Here is a 15,907-nt window from a genome sequence, read left to right as displayed (position 1 = left end):
TCCGGTGACCGTATGGCAACTTCCCATATATATATCTTCACCTCCGGACCATTCCGGAACTCCTCGTGACGTCCGGGATCTCATCCGGGACTTCGAACAACATTCGGTAATCACTTACAAGTCTTCCTAATAACCCTAGCGTCACCGAACCTTAAGTGTGTAGACCCTACGGGTTCGGGAATCATGCAGACATGACCGAGACAGCTCTCCGGCCAATAACCAACAGCGGGATCTGGATACCCATGTTGGCTCCCACATGTTCCACGATGATCTCATCGGATGAACCACGATGTCAAGGATTCAAGCAATCCCGTATACAATTCCCTTTGTCAATCGGTATGTTACTTGCCCGAGATTCGATCATCGGCATCCCAATACCTCGTTGAATCTCGTTATCGGCAAGTCACTTTACTCGTTACATAATGCATGATACCGTGACTAACCACTTAGTCACATTGAGCTCATTATGATGATGCATTACCGAGTGGGCCCAGAGATACCTCTCCGTCATACGGAGTGACAAATCCCAGTCTCGATTCGTGCCAACCCAACAGACACTTTCGGAGATACCTGTAGTGCACCTTTATAGTCACCCAGTTACGTTGTGACGTTTGGTACACCCAAAGCACTCCTACGATGTCCGGGAGTTACACAATCTCATGGTCTAGGGAACTGATACTTGACATTAGAAAAGCTTTAGCAAACGAACTACACGATCTTGTGCTGTGCTTAGGATTGGGTCTTGTCCATCACATCATTCTCCTAATGATGTGATCCCGTTATCAATGACATCCAATGTCCATGGTCAGGAAACCATGACCATCTGTTGATCAACGAGCTAGTCAACTAGAGGCTCACTAGGGACATGTTATGGTCTATGTATTCACACATGTATTACAGTTTCCGATCAATACAATTATAGCATGAACAATAGACAACCATCATGAACAAGGAAATATAATAATAACCATTTTATTATTGTCGCTAGGGCATATTTCCAACAACTACAACATCATCGGTACCAAATGGGTGTTTCGCAACAAGCATGATGAAGATGGACAAGTAGTTCGCAACAAAGCACGTCTCGTCGCCCAAGGCTATACACAAGTCGAAGGTATGGACTATGGTGAGACTTATGCTCCCGTTGCTAGACTTGAGTCCATTCGCATCTTACTTGCCTATGCTAATCACCATGATATCACCTTGTACCAAATGGGCATTAAAAGTGCTTTTCTAAATGGTGAAATAGAGGAGGAAGTTTATGTTAAGCAACCTCCCGGCTTTGTTAATCCTAAGAAACCTGATCATGTTTACAAACTTCACAAAGCACTTTATGGTCTTAAACAAGCTCCTAGAGCGTGGTATAAATGCTTGACCAAGTTCCTTATTGAAAAGGCTTTGAAATTGGAAAACTTGATTCTACTCCTTTTACTAAAAGGGTCAATGGAGAACTATTTGTATGCCAAATCTATATTGATGATATTATATTTGGTTCTACTAACCCTCACTTTAGTGAAAAGTTTGGAAAGCTAATGTCGGAGAAGTTTGAGATGTCGATGATTAGTGAACTCAAATTCTTTCTTGGGTTGCAAATCAAGCAAACTAAGGAAGGTACTTTTTTCTCTTAAACAAAGTACACCAAGGACTTATTCAAGAAGTTCAATATGCAAGAATGCAAAGGTGTGACTACACCCATGCCTACTAGTGGACATCTTGATTTGACCAAAGATGGTGAACCGGTTGATCAAAAGGTTTATCGCTCTATGATTGGTTCATTGTTATATATATGTGCTTCACGTCCCGATATTATGCTAAGTGTGTGCATGTGTGCACGATATCAAGCTGCTCCTAAAGAATGTCATCTTAAGGCCGTGAAAAGGATAGTGAGATACTTAATCCATACACCAAACTTTGGCATTTGGTATCCAAAGAGGGCCTCTTTCGATCTTGTTGGCTACTCCGACTCGGACTATGCCGGTGACAAGGTTGATAGAAAGTCCACTTCGGGTACTTGTCAATTTCTTGGTAGATCTCTTGTATCTTGGTCTTCCAAGAAACAAAACTCGGTATCCTTGTCCACCGCCGAAGCGGAATACATTGCCGCTGGTTCATGTTGTGCTCAATTACTTTGGATGACTCAAACTCTTAAATATTATGGGATATATGTGAAACATGTTCCATTACTTTGTGACAATGAAAGTGCTATCAAGATTGCTCACAATCCCGTCAACATTCTCAAACTAAGCATATTGAAGTTTGTCATCATTTCATTCGAGATCATGTTGCCAAAGGGGACATTAATCTTAAGCATGTTCGCACCGAAAAGCAATTTGTGGATATTTTCACTAAACCACTTGTTGAGAAAGTGTTATGTAGGTTAAGAGGTGAATTGAACATCATTGATGCTTCAAACTTGGAGTAGGAACTCCATTTGATACATGCAAGGCATGAGCCTATGACTAATCCTTGATATTTCTCTTATGATGACTATCTTATGTCTTGGATACATTTGCACCTTGCATGTTATCTAACCCTTGTAGGTACTTAGATGAATCTAAGTCTATGAGATTGTGACTCACTCACATCTTGAGCAATCTCTACATTGCCAAGTCTCTACACAATGGTGGTTGAAGACAAGGAAGCACGAAACCATTCAAACATATCCTTTGACAAGTTTATTATTGAAACTCACGATTGTCATTTTGGATACACAAGTGCTCTTCCTTACAAAAACCAACCCATGTAGGTAGATGAACTAAAATTCCAAAGTGGTGCTCCCAACTCTTGATGAGCTACATCAACCTTGAGCAACCCACATAAGTTCAACTACATGATCACAATCAACACCACCACCCAAGGTATGTTATTCCATCCTAGAGAAGCTTTACTCCAAGTCATGAGTTAAAGCAACTCGACAAGATGAGAATACATCAAGATGCTTAAATGAAAAATGGTAACCCCATTTTGAGCTTAAACGATGAGTATGACCTATGATCAAGTGATCTCACTTGACTCCTAAGTCAATATACTCTAACATAGGTGACTTTGTCGCCGACCAATCCTATATGAAGTTCTCTTTTGTTCTTTTCTGTGCTCTTGCATTTGTCTCATGCATATTTGTTTCCCCTTTCAAAAAAAAATTCATCTAGATTTCTTTTCTTTTCTATTTGTTCTGCATTCCCTGCATCCAATTCATTGCAAATCTTTAAGTTAATTCCTTGAAAATCCTTGTGAGATCTTAATTGTCTAGAGAGCTGAGGTGACAAGTGTTTTCACTATGATGAACTCGGTCACACCGGTCTATTACTTTCGGTCCAACCGAATCCTTTCGGTACAACCGAAACATACAACTCGGTGCCACCGACTTCACTACAGGAAAGACAGCTTGCCACTTGTTTCTGCATTCTTTTTGATCCAGCTCCACTCAATGAATCTTTTCCTCTATCAGCATCACATTCAACTTGCTGCTTTGTTCTGTGACTCAAGGACCAAACCCATCATGACAAAAATCCAGAAGAACCCTTCTTGGAAATTGATGTCAAAGGGGGAGAGAGAGATCACATCGAAGCCTAATCATATCTATAGGGGGAGAGAATACTCAAGGGGAGAAAGAGTAATCTTCAAGGATCCCAGATGCTTGGTGTTCAAGAGGAGAGAAGCTACATGTCTTCAAGAGGGGAAAGACATGTTCATATGTGCTTATTTACATTAGCTCTGTTTATTTTCTTTGAGCTCTGATTTTGCTCTGATTTTCTGTTCCCTATCTTCTCCCAGCATCCCATGCTAGATTCAGAGAGAGCAAGATATCTAAGGGAAGGAAGTCATTAAATTCATTGCACATCTTTACCTTTGGGGACATGTCTATATCCAATGTGGTACTTAGTACTCACTCTATATATCATCCCAGTCTTGGTACTCTTGTGGTTTCTTTTGTTTGCTCTGGCTAGTATGTGTATCTGTGTTATCTAACCTTGTTTACGCAGGTTCATTCCATCCTAAGCCAACTCAAGACCACAAGGTAAGTATATGCATCACAGTCATGTGTATGAGAAATTCTTGCTGATGTACATACTGTTTGCAAGAAGGACTCATGAGCATGAAGGTACATTTCCCATATTCACTTCTTTTGCTCTGATGCATATAGCCAAGATACATGTAACACATTGCTTACTCTGTCATGTTTATGCATTCACATGCTCCTATATTCCATATTTACATGATTGCATACATGTAGGGGGAGCCTATGCATGCTACATGTCTTTCCAAAGCTTTACTTGTTATTCTCTATATCTTTATCTAAAGCTTTGATGTATGTTGTCATCAATTACCAAAAAGTGGGAGATTGAAAGCACAAGTGCTCCCTGGGTGATTTTGGTAATTAATGTCAACACATCTCTTGTTGGACTAACACTTTTACCTAATATGTTTCAGAAAAGTTCAACAATGAAGTGGCATGGACTAGAGGATGTGGAACCCCTTCAAGATGCTAAGGACAAAGGATTGGCTCAAGCTCCAAGCTCTAGACTCTACATTTTCTATTTTAGTGATCTAAGATCACATTGAGTCTATAGGAAAAGCCAATACTATCAAGAGGGGATGAGGTGTTGCTTAATGGCTTGCTTGCTCAAAGTGCTTAGTGATATGCTCCAAAGCCCTCAACTACTTTCTCACATCCATATACAACCTAAACCAAAAGTCAAACTCGGCCCCACCGAATCTTTCTATCCGACGCCACCGAGTTCAAATGTCATAGCCACTGCCCCAAACCCTAGGCAAATCGGTCTCACCGATAGGGATCTCGGTCTCACCGAGATGGGATTGTAATCTCTCTGTATGTATCTATTACCAAAATCGGTCTCACCGAGTTTGCGTAATCGGTCCTACCGAGATTACAATGTAAACTCTCTGTCTCCTTTTCGTAACATTTCAGTATCACCGAAATGATCGAATCGGTCACACCGAGTTTACCTGACTAACTCTCTGGTTAGCTTATTACCAAAATCGGTCTCACCGAGTTTGTGTAATCTGTCTCACCAAGATTACGTTATGCCCTAACCCTAACCAAATCGGTCCTACCGAGTTGCATGTCGGTCCCACCGAAAATCCTAACGGTCACTAGATTTGCTGAATTGGTCCGACCGAGTTTCTCAATTCGGTCCCACCGAGATTGGTAAGTCGTGTGTAATGGTTAGATTTTGTGTGGAGGCTATATATACCCCTTCACCCACTCTTCATTCATGGAGAGAGCCATCAGAACGTGCCTACACTTCCAGCATACATTTTCTGAGAGAGAACCACCTACTCATGTGTTGAGACCAAGATATTCCATTCCTATCATATGAATCTTGATCTCTAGCCTTCCCCAAGTTGCTTTTCACTCAAATCTTCTTTCCACCAAATCCAAATTCTGTGAGAGAGAGTTGAGTGTTGGGGAGACTATCATTTGAAGTACAAGAGCAAGGAGTTCATCATCAACACATCATTTGTTACTTCTTGAAGAGTGGTGTCTCCTAGATTGGCTAGGTGTCACTTGGGAGCCTCCGACAAGATTATGAAGTTGATCTAAGGAGTTTGTAAGGGCAAGAGATTGCCTACTTCGTGAAGATCTACCGCTAGTGAGGCAGGTCCTTCGTGGGCGACGGTCATGGTGGGATAGACAAGGTTGCTTCTTCGTGGACCCTTTGTGGGTGGAGCCCTCCATGCATGCTTGCTTGTTATGTATTGTGATTGTTAAACTTGTGCCAAAACTCCACTTAAACTTAAAGAAGTTAAAAACTGCAACTTTTGGCACTTAGTGTCTAATCACCCCCCTCTAGACACCTCTTCTCGATCCTTTCAATCCGCCGGCCGACGCTTAGTAGTGCCCATAAAAGACCCCTTTCAAAAAGGGAAAGGGTAGCTTTCAGCCGGCGAATCGCTCTCTCGCGTCAACCGCTTCCGCTGTCGTTGGATCCGATTTGATCTGACGGTGCCCGTACAAGCAAACAAATCGCGACATAAACCAAGTTGCAAAGGGCAAACCTCAACACGCCCTGGTGGGGACCGTCTCTCCAACACGTACTGGGTGCCACACATCTTGGTGGGGACTGCACACCATTTTGAGAGCTGCTCACGCGCAACACTATCCTCTCCAGCGCTCCGTCCTTTACCTTCCTCCCTTCACATGCATCTCCGTCCAAACGCCGAGCTCTCCACCCATAGCATCACGCGACCGGACGCGACTGCTGGTGCCGACCTTGTCGCGCTAGCCACAGTCCTCTGGAGCACCACGCGAGCTCTTGTCGCCCTTAGTAGCAACAACAGAGGGATCCGTGAAGCACCGGTTTGCAGCTCCTCGAGATAGCTCGTGTTGTGGATACTAGGGACATACCTAGACCTGGCGCAATATCTGGTGGCCGGCGACGGCATGCGGCCTTAATGGTGTGGTCAACCCGTTGTGCCCCAACGGAGGTCCTTCCCGCAGGTCGGCATCCACGTCCTAATCTCTTTCTCCCAGGGCTCGCGTGAGATGTTTTGTTTTTGCAACAAAGAGCATGTTGTAATTGTAACAAGGTTCTTATTGCAAAAAGACCATAAGCATGGTAACTTCACAGAATCGACAGAAATTCACTTGAAGTGGTTAGAACACGACTATAAAATTTCAAATAAATAAATTTTGAGGGGTCAAAAATATTATCGTCTGTCTGTATCTATATCTATACTACTATTAAAAGAGCAAACATGAACTTCACTAAAACCACCCAAACAAATGTACACGGGACAATTAGAACCCTCAGATCTAATCCAATTAGTCAAATCTAAGAGTCCATAGTAATTCGATGGTGTGCCAGCCAATCAAACGATTCAGATTCGATGTTCTGCCAGGGCAGACGACGATCGATCTGACCGGGCCGGATTGATCACCCCAACAAACCGCTAATCCCGCGCAGCAATCCCTCGTCTCACGCCCACGCACGCCGCATCTTCCCCACTAATTCCGCCGGTTATGCAGGCGAATATGCGGCCATCAGATCCCGTCCCTGGATGTCACCGCCCCACGCCGTTGGCACGGGCTCCCCATCCCGTCGCTGGATGGAGGGTGCCGCTGGAGGCGGCCGTGCCAACGACGAGCGTAGGACGCGGGCGGACCTCCCTCACCCTGCCTTGCCGCCCCTCCGCCCCGCCGCCTCGGCACCTTCCGTACCAGGCCAGGACCGGAGCCGAGAATGAGGCGTCCGCACGCGACCATCTCTCCCTTCGAGCGCCTTCGACGCGCCCCCGACTATTGCCGCCAACTTCACTGGAAGCTTCACGATGATCCAGGTAATCACCAAACAAACCATTGTCTGCTCATGATTTCAGAAGAGAAGCGGGGGAGTGTATTCATGTGATGAGTAAGAAGATAAACTTGTGTGGTTCAGTCACCGGATCAACTGTTAGATGCCCAGAAGGTAGTGTTAGTGTGTTACTACACCTGAAATTACAACTCAGCTAGCAGCTTCCTTCACAGTGAGCAGGAGATGCTCACCACCGAGGCTGGGTTCAGAAATACAGATAGGTAGGTAGATGGACGAGAATGAGATACCTTTTTCCTTTTTCTCTTGTTTATCTAGATCGGCCGATCACCAAGGCATGTAGCTGTTTGTAATTTATATTGGAAGTGCAAGCATTCTCACATAGATAATAGAAAATGGTGGTAATCCGCTCAGGGAGTGATTCTCTCTAATTCATGGGAGCACCCACAGGGCTGTAATCGCCGTGAAGATTCAGCAGTTCTCTCTCACTAATTCAGGGCGCGTCGAAGGCACCGCGACGGTGGGAGTCACTATACGGATATCAGGCCAGTTGCATTATTTCTTGCCTGATATTTTTATTTATTGTTGCAGACTGGGGTAGGATGCCGAAGATGTAGAGGTTGTTGCTCCAGTGACGCTGGAGCCCATTCAAAGGAAGAGAATATGCGCGTTTTTCCTCCTAACCATTTGAGTAGTGTTCTGTGCAATTTATGCACATTTTGAAAATTTAGTTATAGACGTTGAATTTATCTCCAATCCTCTATTGTGCCGTATATTCTACAATCTTTCATATTTTAGCATGAATTTTTTAAAATGTGTGTTAGAAAGCTTGTATATCATACATACATGTGCTATTTTCTTTTGATTATCTCTTTCAGACTGTTCGGGCTTTCTAGATCATAATAATTTGTTCTTAATAGCTCATTGGGTCTTAGAGAATTCAGAATAAGTTCTTACAACAATCGTTACTGGATAAATCATCTATGATACCATGCTTGCACCCTTATTTGCAGCTGTATTTCAGTTTTTTGGCACAATAAGGTTAGTTTGTTTTTTCTGCTTTTTGGTTAGCATTGATGATAATTTGAACCGGTCAGACGGGGAAAGATATGCCCATTATACAAGTGCATCTTGATTCAGTTTGAGGAGAAAGAGTAGTTAATTCAGCTTGTGGCATGTGTCCACACTTGTTAACCAATTAACCCTTTTCCATTTGTGTCTTAAAACTACTTTTGTTAACACTGCCAACCTAACAGAGGATCTACTTTTGCTAATAGTGGTCAAATAAAAGAGGATCCAGAGTTCCAGACTGTGTGTTGTACAGAATTATTCTTTGCCAACAATAGCTTTGCTAAGTTTCTCTTGCCTCTCGGTGTTACTACAGGGATTTAGAAACACAAGGAATGATTAACGATGAAAGAACCACAGATAGATCTGTGATTTCTCCTTGGCCAATAATTCAACTGCATGTTTTAGGAACCACAAATAGCTTTGGGTATTTTCTTTGTACGCATTAATAATTTAATATTATATATTGAGAACTGAAATAAATATTTTACTTCATATTTATTTAAAACTTTTCGTATTAATAGTGCAATGCATAGATTTATTTTTCTATGTTTTTATGTTTATTTCCCACTAGACTGAGAATATTGATTATACTAGACAAGTAGTCATTGTTGCTTTGATTCAGAATGAGAAACATTAATTTTTCTGAATCATTGGTACAATTAGTTCACACCGAACTATTCAAAGGTACTGTACCTCATGTTGGTGAAGATGGCAGATTTCAAACATGGCGGCGAACAAAGGTTTATATTGCAGGCGCCTCTGATTTCTTAAGTTCTTAACAATTTAATGATCGCTCGCTACTATTCTCATCATTATTATAGATAAGAATGCCAGGCCCTTCAGTTTTCTACTACCTTGACGGTAATTGAGATGACAAGGAAATACACGGGGAAGCAGATAACTTGGATCATACAATGTCACAAATTGTGTTGGCCAATGTACTTTGCGGCTCAGACAAGGACCTTTATATGCACAGCACAATTTTGTGACAGTAGTCTTTCTAAGCGAAATGACCCTATGAACATACTTATCATTAGTTGTTTCCTCATAGTGGGAACTTTCTATCCAGCTAAACTGGAGCATCAGGTAGCTATCACACACATCCTTTTGAGAACAAGAACACATTTATTTATATGTTTGTCTTGTTTTCTGTTTGTGCTTGCAGGAAAACAGTCTAGCTACTAGAGATTTGAGCTGAAGCACAAGCCTTTCCTCTTGGAATATGATTTAGAACCCAAGGGTGGAGTTCCTATCATCAACGCTAGCTGTACATTCAAATGCATATGCTTGTGTGCTCTGCTCTCTAAACACCCTAAAGATAACAGATGTTATTTTGTACTCTTAACAGGTCTCCCATATGGTAATTGTCTTTATAAAGCACCCTATGATATTTCTAGAAAGTAAGGTCATGTAGGAAAATGGAGCGCTCCATCTTTGGTTATTCTCTACTCAGGTGTTTATTGCAGTGTTGTCCTTTTTTGTCTTTCAGTAAAGTGCAAATTGGTACCTCTAAAAGAAGCTCCTTTTTGTGAAAATTGTTATTTCCTTATGGTGACCATTTCCATACGAACTATTATTGTTTGCTTGCCGTTTTTCTGTTGCATCATGCCCATTCCACAACCTTTATATCGAATCCTGAAGGTAGTTGAATTCATGCTATTTTATTATGACTTTAATGCCTTACTATGCATTTCATCTTCTGATGGTAGATTTTTTTGCGCTTGAACTATTTAATAAGCTGTTCAAGCCTTCTGAATTTACTTCATTTTAATAAGTTGTATGCGGCGATTTAACTGTCTATGCCCCTCAGGTTTGAGAAGAAGCACATCCCATTACTATTACATGGCAAAAGCGGCTGCATGGCAAGGAGAAAGTCGCAACTCCGCCATGGACTTATGTGGCGATGGGAGTTGAGAGATGGCAATGCATGCTGGTAGTGCTATAAGGCAACGCCAGAGTTTGTGACATTGCCAGGTGCTGGTATGTTTCTACCATTGGCCTTTGTAGATCCCTTTAGTGAAAGGGCCGTGGTTATCAGAATAGAATGCACGTGCAAATTTGGTAGAGACGCGCATTGCATGTGCACATTTACTAGTTCCATAAGCATTGTAACTTTTCCCCCGTTGGCTACATTAATAGTCCCCTCGATCGGATCTGCGCCGTCGACCTGCCATGTCGGTTCAATCGACAGCCCAGAGCCCCCTCTGCTATCACGTAATAAGTTCACATAAAAAAACATCAATCGCATCAGATCGCGACCACCGACCAAAACCCTAGCCATCATGGCAACGGAGACGGAGCCCGCCGCGCTGCCGCGCCCCCTCCTCGGCCCTCCGGTCATCCGCGGCGCGCGCCGGTCGCCTGGCTCCGCCGGGCCGCACTCGCACCCCTCCGTCGGCGTCCTCGACACGGCCGTCGACGCGCCGTCCGCCGCGGAGATCAAGGCGGAGCTCGAGCCGCGGAGGGCGCTCACGGAGAACTGCTCCGCCACGTACGCTAACTCGGGCAGCCCCTGCCTCGACTTCTTCTTCCAGGTGGTGCCCGACACGCCGCCCGAGCGCGTGCGCGGCCTGCTCGCCGCCGCCTGGGCGCACGACGCGCTCACGGCGCTCAAGCTCGCCTGCAACCTGCGCGGCGTCCGGGGCACCGGCAAGTCGGACAAGGAGGGCTTCTACGCCGCCGCGCTCTGGCTGCACCAGAACCACCCTCGGACGCTCGCCTGCAACGTCGCCGCGCTCGCCGAGTTCGGCTACCTCAAGGACTTGCCCGAGCTGCTCTTCCGCCTCATCCACGGCCCCGACGTGCGCAAGCTCGCCAGGGAGAGCGCGGCCGCCGAGAAGGCGGGCAGGAAGGAGAAGGACCTCGGCAAGCCTAGGCTGGCCGACCGCAAGCAAGCCCGCGTGCTGGCCCCTGTGCCGCCAAAGCCCATGTTCGGCGCCTACCTCTCCGCCGCCCTCTCCAGGTCCGGCAAGGGCAAACCCATGGAGGTGGAGGCCGACCCTGTCCCGGTCCAGCAGCCGGCTGAGCAGAAGCCGAAGGTGGACCAGAAGAAGACGGCGGCAACTAAGCGGCGGCCGTCGAAGAAGGTCCGCAAGGTGGCCAAGCTTGCCGTGAAATCGCTGGAGACGTACTACGGCGACCGTGCTTACCGCTTCCTGTTCGACGCTGTCGCCGACTTCTTCGCCGCCCTCCTTGCGACGGACCTCGAGCAGCTGGCCCTCGACGGCAAGAAGAGGAAGATCGGGCTCGCCGCCAAGTGGTGCCCCACGCCTGGCTCGTCGTTCGACCGCACCACGCTGCTCTGCGAGGCCATCGCACGCCGCCTCTTCCCGCGCGACTCGGACCCCGAGTACGCCCAGCTCTCCGACGAGCACTACACGTACCAAACCCTCCACCGCCTCCGCCGCGAGGTGCTCGTGCGGCTGCGCAAGGTCCTGGAGCTCCCTGAAGTGTACATGAGCGCGCAGCGGTGGTCGGAGCTGCCCTACACCCGCGTGGCCTCGGTGGCCATGAGGCGCTACAAGGTCCTCTTCAAGAAGCACGACGAGGAGCGCTTCGACAAGTACCTGGAGGACGTGGAGGCCGACAAGGCCAAGATCTCGGCCGGGGCGCTGCTGCCCCACGAGATCGCGGCGGCCGCCTACCGTGGCGAGGAGGACGAAGTGTCGGAGCTGCAGTGGCGCCGCATGGTGGACGACCTCCGCTCCAAGGGGTCGTTGTGCAATTGCATCTCAGTCTGCGACGTGTCCGGCAGCATGACCGGCACTCCCATGGAGGTGTGCATCGCGCTCGGCGTGCTCACGTCGGAGCTCAGCGAGGAGCCGTGGGCGGGCAAGGTGATCACCTTCAGCGAGAGGCCTGAGCTCCAGCTCATCACCGGCAACACCCTTCGTGAGAAGATGAGGTTCGTGCAGCGTATGGACTGGGACATGAACACCAACTTCCAGGCAGTGTTCGACCAGATCCTCCGCACGGCGGTGGAAGCCCGGCTGGTGCCGGAGAAGATGATCAGGACTGTGTTTGTGTACAGCGACATGGAGTTCGACCAGGCGTCGGGGTACGAGGACGACGACGACGATGACTACTCTGAGGACGAGGAGGAGGAGGAGGTGCAGCGGTCGTGGGGCACAGACTATGAAGTGATCTGCCAGAAGTTTAGGGACGCCGGGTACGGGGACGTGGTGCCGCAAATCATCTTCTGGAACCTGCGGGACTCTAAATCGACGCCGGTGACGGCGACGCAGCCTGGGGTTGCCATGGTGAGCGGCTTCTCCAAGAACTTCCTCAAGATCTTCCTGAAGAAGGACGGCGTGGTCAACCCCGAGGCCATTATGATGGAGGCCATCTCCGGCGACGAGTACCAGAAGCTGGCTGTGTTCGACTAGATCGATCGTCAAATTTGCTCGCCTCTGTTTGCAAGGTATTTCTCGCCCTAACGTGCTACCAAATGCACGGCCTCGCCAGGCAGGGCAAATTAAGGAGTACGCTAGGTGTGTTTGATTTTTAGAATTGTGGTGAACAGCCAGTTCGTTGACTTTGATCATCTGCAGGATTCAAAACCAAATCGTGCCTGAAAGTTTGTTCTGGAACATGCTGCGCTTGAGTTGGTTATCATTCTTGGGTAAATTTATCCCATCGACCAATGAATCATCCCTTGGAGTGCATGAATCCAATGGATTTCTAAACTCCGAACAGCATGCTGTCGTGGAGTTTGATCAGGGTGCTATGTGAATCCATACCACAACCATCCTTGTAATTGAATGGATTTCTGAATTCAAAAAGGAAGGCAAAAAAAATTCAGTTTTACGGAAAAGATGTTTTTTTCTTAAGGGAGCCATTCGAGTTGAGCAACTCCAACACCTCCCCGCTCCATAACGAAACCACTCCCTCTTTAGTGATCCATAACGAAATCACTCCCTCTTTAGATATTTCCGGTCCTTAATCCACGGTGAAAAATCACAAAAAATCTGCAGCCCCTGCAACTTCTCGGCATTGCGTTGTCAAATTCCATCCGAACCTTTCACACTGAGCTTGACAGCCACGTAAGTTCCAGCCAAAAACGAGCGCAAGTTCACAACCCTCGGTAAGTCAGGAATGATAAAAACAAGCCCACAAACCTCGGTAACTAAGCCGGGCTCCGATGAACCTTTTGCCCGTTTTAAACGACACGATCGAGCAACTACGCGGAAGGCTTCAATGGGGGAAGGGAAAAGATCGAATTGGGAATCCACGGAGACCACTGCCATGGAACGCTACTTCTCCACGGACGTGCTGGTGGACATCCTGCAGCGGCTCCCGCCGAGCAGCCGCCGCAGGGCGCGCCTCGTCTGCCAGGTCTGGCGCGACGTCGTCGACGAGCGCACCACGGAGATGCAGAGCCGCGCGAAGCCCCTCCTCTGGCACACAGGCAACGCCGTCGCCTACGTCGTCGACGACCCGTCCTCGGCGCGGAGCTGCAGGCAGCTGTGGAGGAGCGCCGCGAAAGGCCGCAACAGCGAAGCGGTGCAGCTTGTCGGCACGTGCAACGGCCTGCTCTGCCTGTGCGACGACGAGGAGCGCGCCGGCGGCGCCCTCACGGTCGTCAACCCGGCCACCGGCGCGAAGCTGCCCATCCCGCCGCTGCCGTGCGCCGGGCCGCTCGTCGGGCGCCAGACCACGGAGAAGTGGAGCAAGGAGGAGGCATGGCACGAGGCGTACTGCTTCGCGTACCACCCCACGACGGGGAAGCACAAGGTGGTGCACGTCCCGTGCAGCTACGAACGGGTCTGCGAGTTCCGTGGGCACGCCTCGGCCCAAGCATGGGTTCTGGAGGAAGAAGGGCAGAGATGGAGTCGCCGGTACATCCTCGAGCAGCGTGTCCCACTGCCGCACTTTGCATACGCCGGCGAGTGCATCCTCACGGTGCGCAACGGGGCGTCGTTTTACGCGCACCGCCGGAAAGATGCGGCGTCTTCGGGCAGGAGGCTGCGTCGTGACGAAGACAATGGCGTGGTGCGCGTCGGTCACGAGGATGAGGGGAGGCTTGTCGTGAACATGGGGGGCTACGTCGGAGACTACTACCGGACGTTTGCCTACGCCAAGACGATGGAGCCACTACAAATTGGTTAAATGTTTTTCTTTTAAAGGATACTCCCTTCCTCAAGTTTGTCCCTCAAATGGATGTATCTAGCACCACGATTAGTGCTAGATAGATCCATTTAAGAGAGTACAATTGGTTAAATGGTGAATCAATGTCTAATAGGGAATTTTTGTTTTTGTCTGCTCGCTGCTTAATCTGCCGTCAGGACTGATTCTGTTTTCTGATAAAGGAAAGGGTGAGTGTCTCGACCAACTTGATTTTGTTTTGGGGGCTGCTACAAATCAGCCGGATGATTCTTAGAGGAATCATACGCCTGCTTAGCCGTCCGATCAGCATGCTGGGATCGTTGGATCATAGCAGGCTGCGCAAGCACGACAGGTTCAACACCGCCGTATTGCAGTCCCACATGGAGTGCCAACGCAGCATCGTCGACGTTCGGTGAGCTCCATTGCAACCCAGCAGAGCTCCAACGGAGCACCAATGCTTCGGCGAAGCTCCATTGCAACTCCGTCCGAGCTTCATTGCAGCCCCGGCCGAGCTTCAACGTAGCACCGACGCTCCGGCGAAGCTCCATTGCAACTCCGGCTGAGCTCCATTGCAGCCCCGGCGAAGTTTCCATGACCCTTCCCCGGTGCTTCACTGCAGCTCCGGCACGCTTCATTCCAGCGTCGCTTCATTGTAGGCGCGGGCCGGTGGCTATTGACCGAGAGAGCGCTCCAATGCAGCTCCGACGCCGGTGACTTGCAACATCAGCAACGCCTCCTCGAGGTTGCCTCGCAGCACTTTGGCCATGGACGCGTTGCTGCATCGCTGAACAGACGACATCGATGAGCCCCCGCCGTGCATCGCCAGCAGCTGCAGCCTCCCCTGAATGTTGTGCTGCCCCTCGGGGTTGCAGCACCCCAGCGGTGGGGCGCGGGCCTGTAGTAGCCCGCTGGCTCCGTTGCTCTTCACAACACTATGACGGCGCGACGGGCGACACTACAAAAAAAAGACACATCCGTGACATTTTGAGCCGAACGAATTTTTTTTCTGTCATACATATGACACTTCTATGACGATAATTGTGACAAAACCCGGTATCATCATAGATGTGGTGGGCTCCTACTTCTATGACAAAAAATCATGACAGTAAATGGGCTTTTCGTCCTGGGCGGGCCGGAGACGCAGCTGCATGACATTCTTTTTGCTGTCCATGACGGAAAAAACCGTGGTAGAAGCGATGGGGAGGAAAATTTCGGGGAGTTGCCGGTTACGGTGGGAGGTCGGGAGCCGAGCGATGCGCGTTTCTCTAGTACACGTACGCGCGTGTGTGCGAGGCGTTGGCTCTAACTGAACCCGAGCGAGGCGTTGGGCTCTAACTGAACCCGAGCGATTGCACTGCAGGCTACGCGTTACTGAACCCGAGCGATCGATTGATGGCTGTTAACTGAACTTGATGGTGCGATTCCTTCGCTACTGCTGCTAACTGAAGCCGATCGAT

General features: G+C 48.2%; 1 protein-coding gene across 5 annotated transcripts; it reads left to right on the top strand.

Annotated features, from left to right (window-relative positions):
* The first annotated feature begins 6,815 nt into the window (after positions 1 to 6,815).
* On the top strand, positions 6,816 to 13,151 carry LOC123161654 (uncharacterized). 5 transcript variants are annotated; one of them, XM_044579465.1, is made up of 3 exons: positions 6,816 to 7,302; positions 9,511 to 9,705; positions 10,156 to 13,151. In XM_044579465.1, exon 3 carries the CDS (start codon positions 10,628 to 10,630, stop codon positions 12,728 to 12,730), a length of 2,103 nt encoding a protein of 700 aa, XP_044435400.1. In that variant the 5' UTR covers positions 6,816 to 7,302; positions 9,511 to 9,705; positions 10,156 to 10,627; the 3' UTR covers positions 12,731 to 13,151. The 5 variants fall into 5 exon arrangements, with proteins under 5 accessions (XP_044435400.1, XP_044435399.1, XP_044435397.1 ...); XM_044579464.1 differs by having other exon boundaries at positions 9,511 to 13,151; XM_044579462.1 differs by having other exon boundaries at positions 7,866 to 13,151.
* Positions 13,152 to 15,907: the final 2,756 nt, after the last annotated feature.

The sequence above is a fragment of the Triticum aestivum genome, chromosome 7B, assembly GCF_018294505.1.
Source record: "Triticum aestivum cultivar Chinese Spring chromosome 7B, IWGSC CS RefSeq v2.1, whole genome shotgun sequence".
Lineage (NCBI taxonomy): Eukaryota > Viridiplantae > Streptophyta > Magnoliopsida > Poales > Poaceae > Triticum > Triticum aestivum.
The sequence above is the reverse complement of the archived record's forward strand: the minus strand, read 5'-3'. Positions and strand labels throughout refer to the sequence as shown.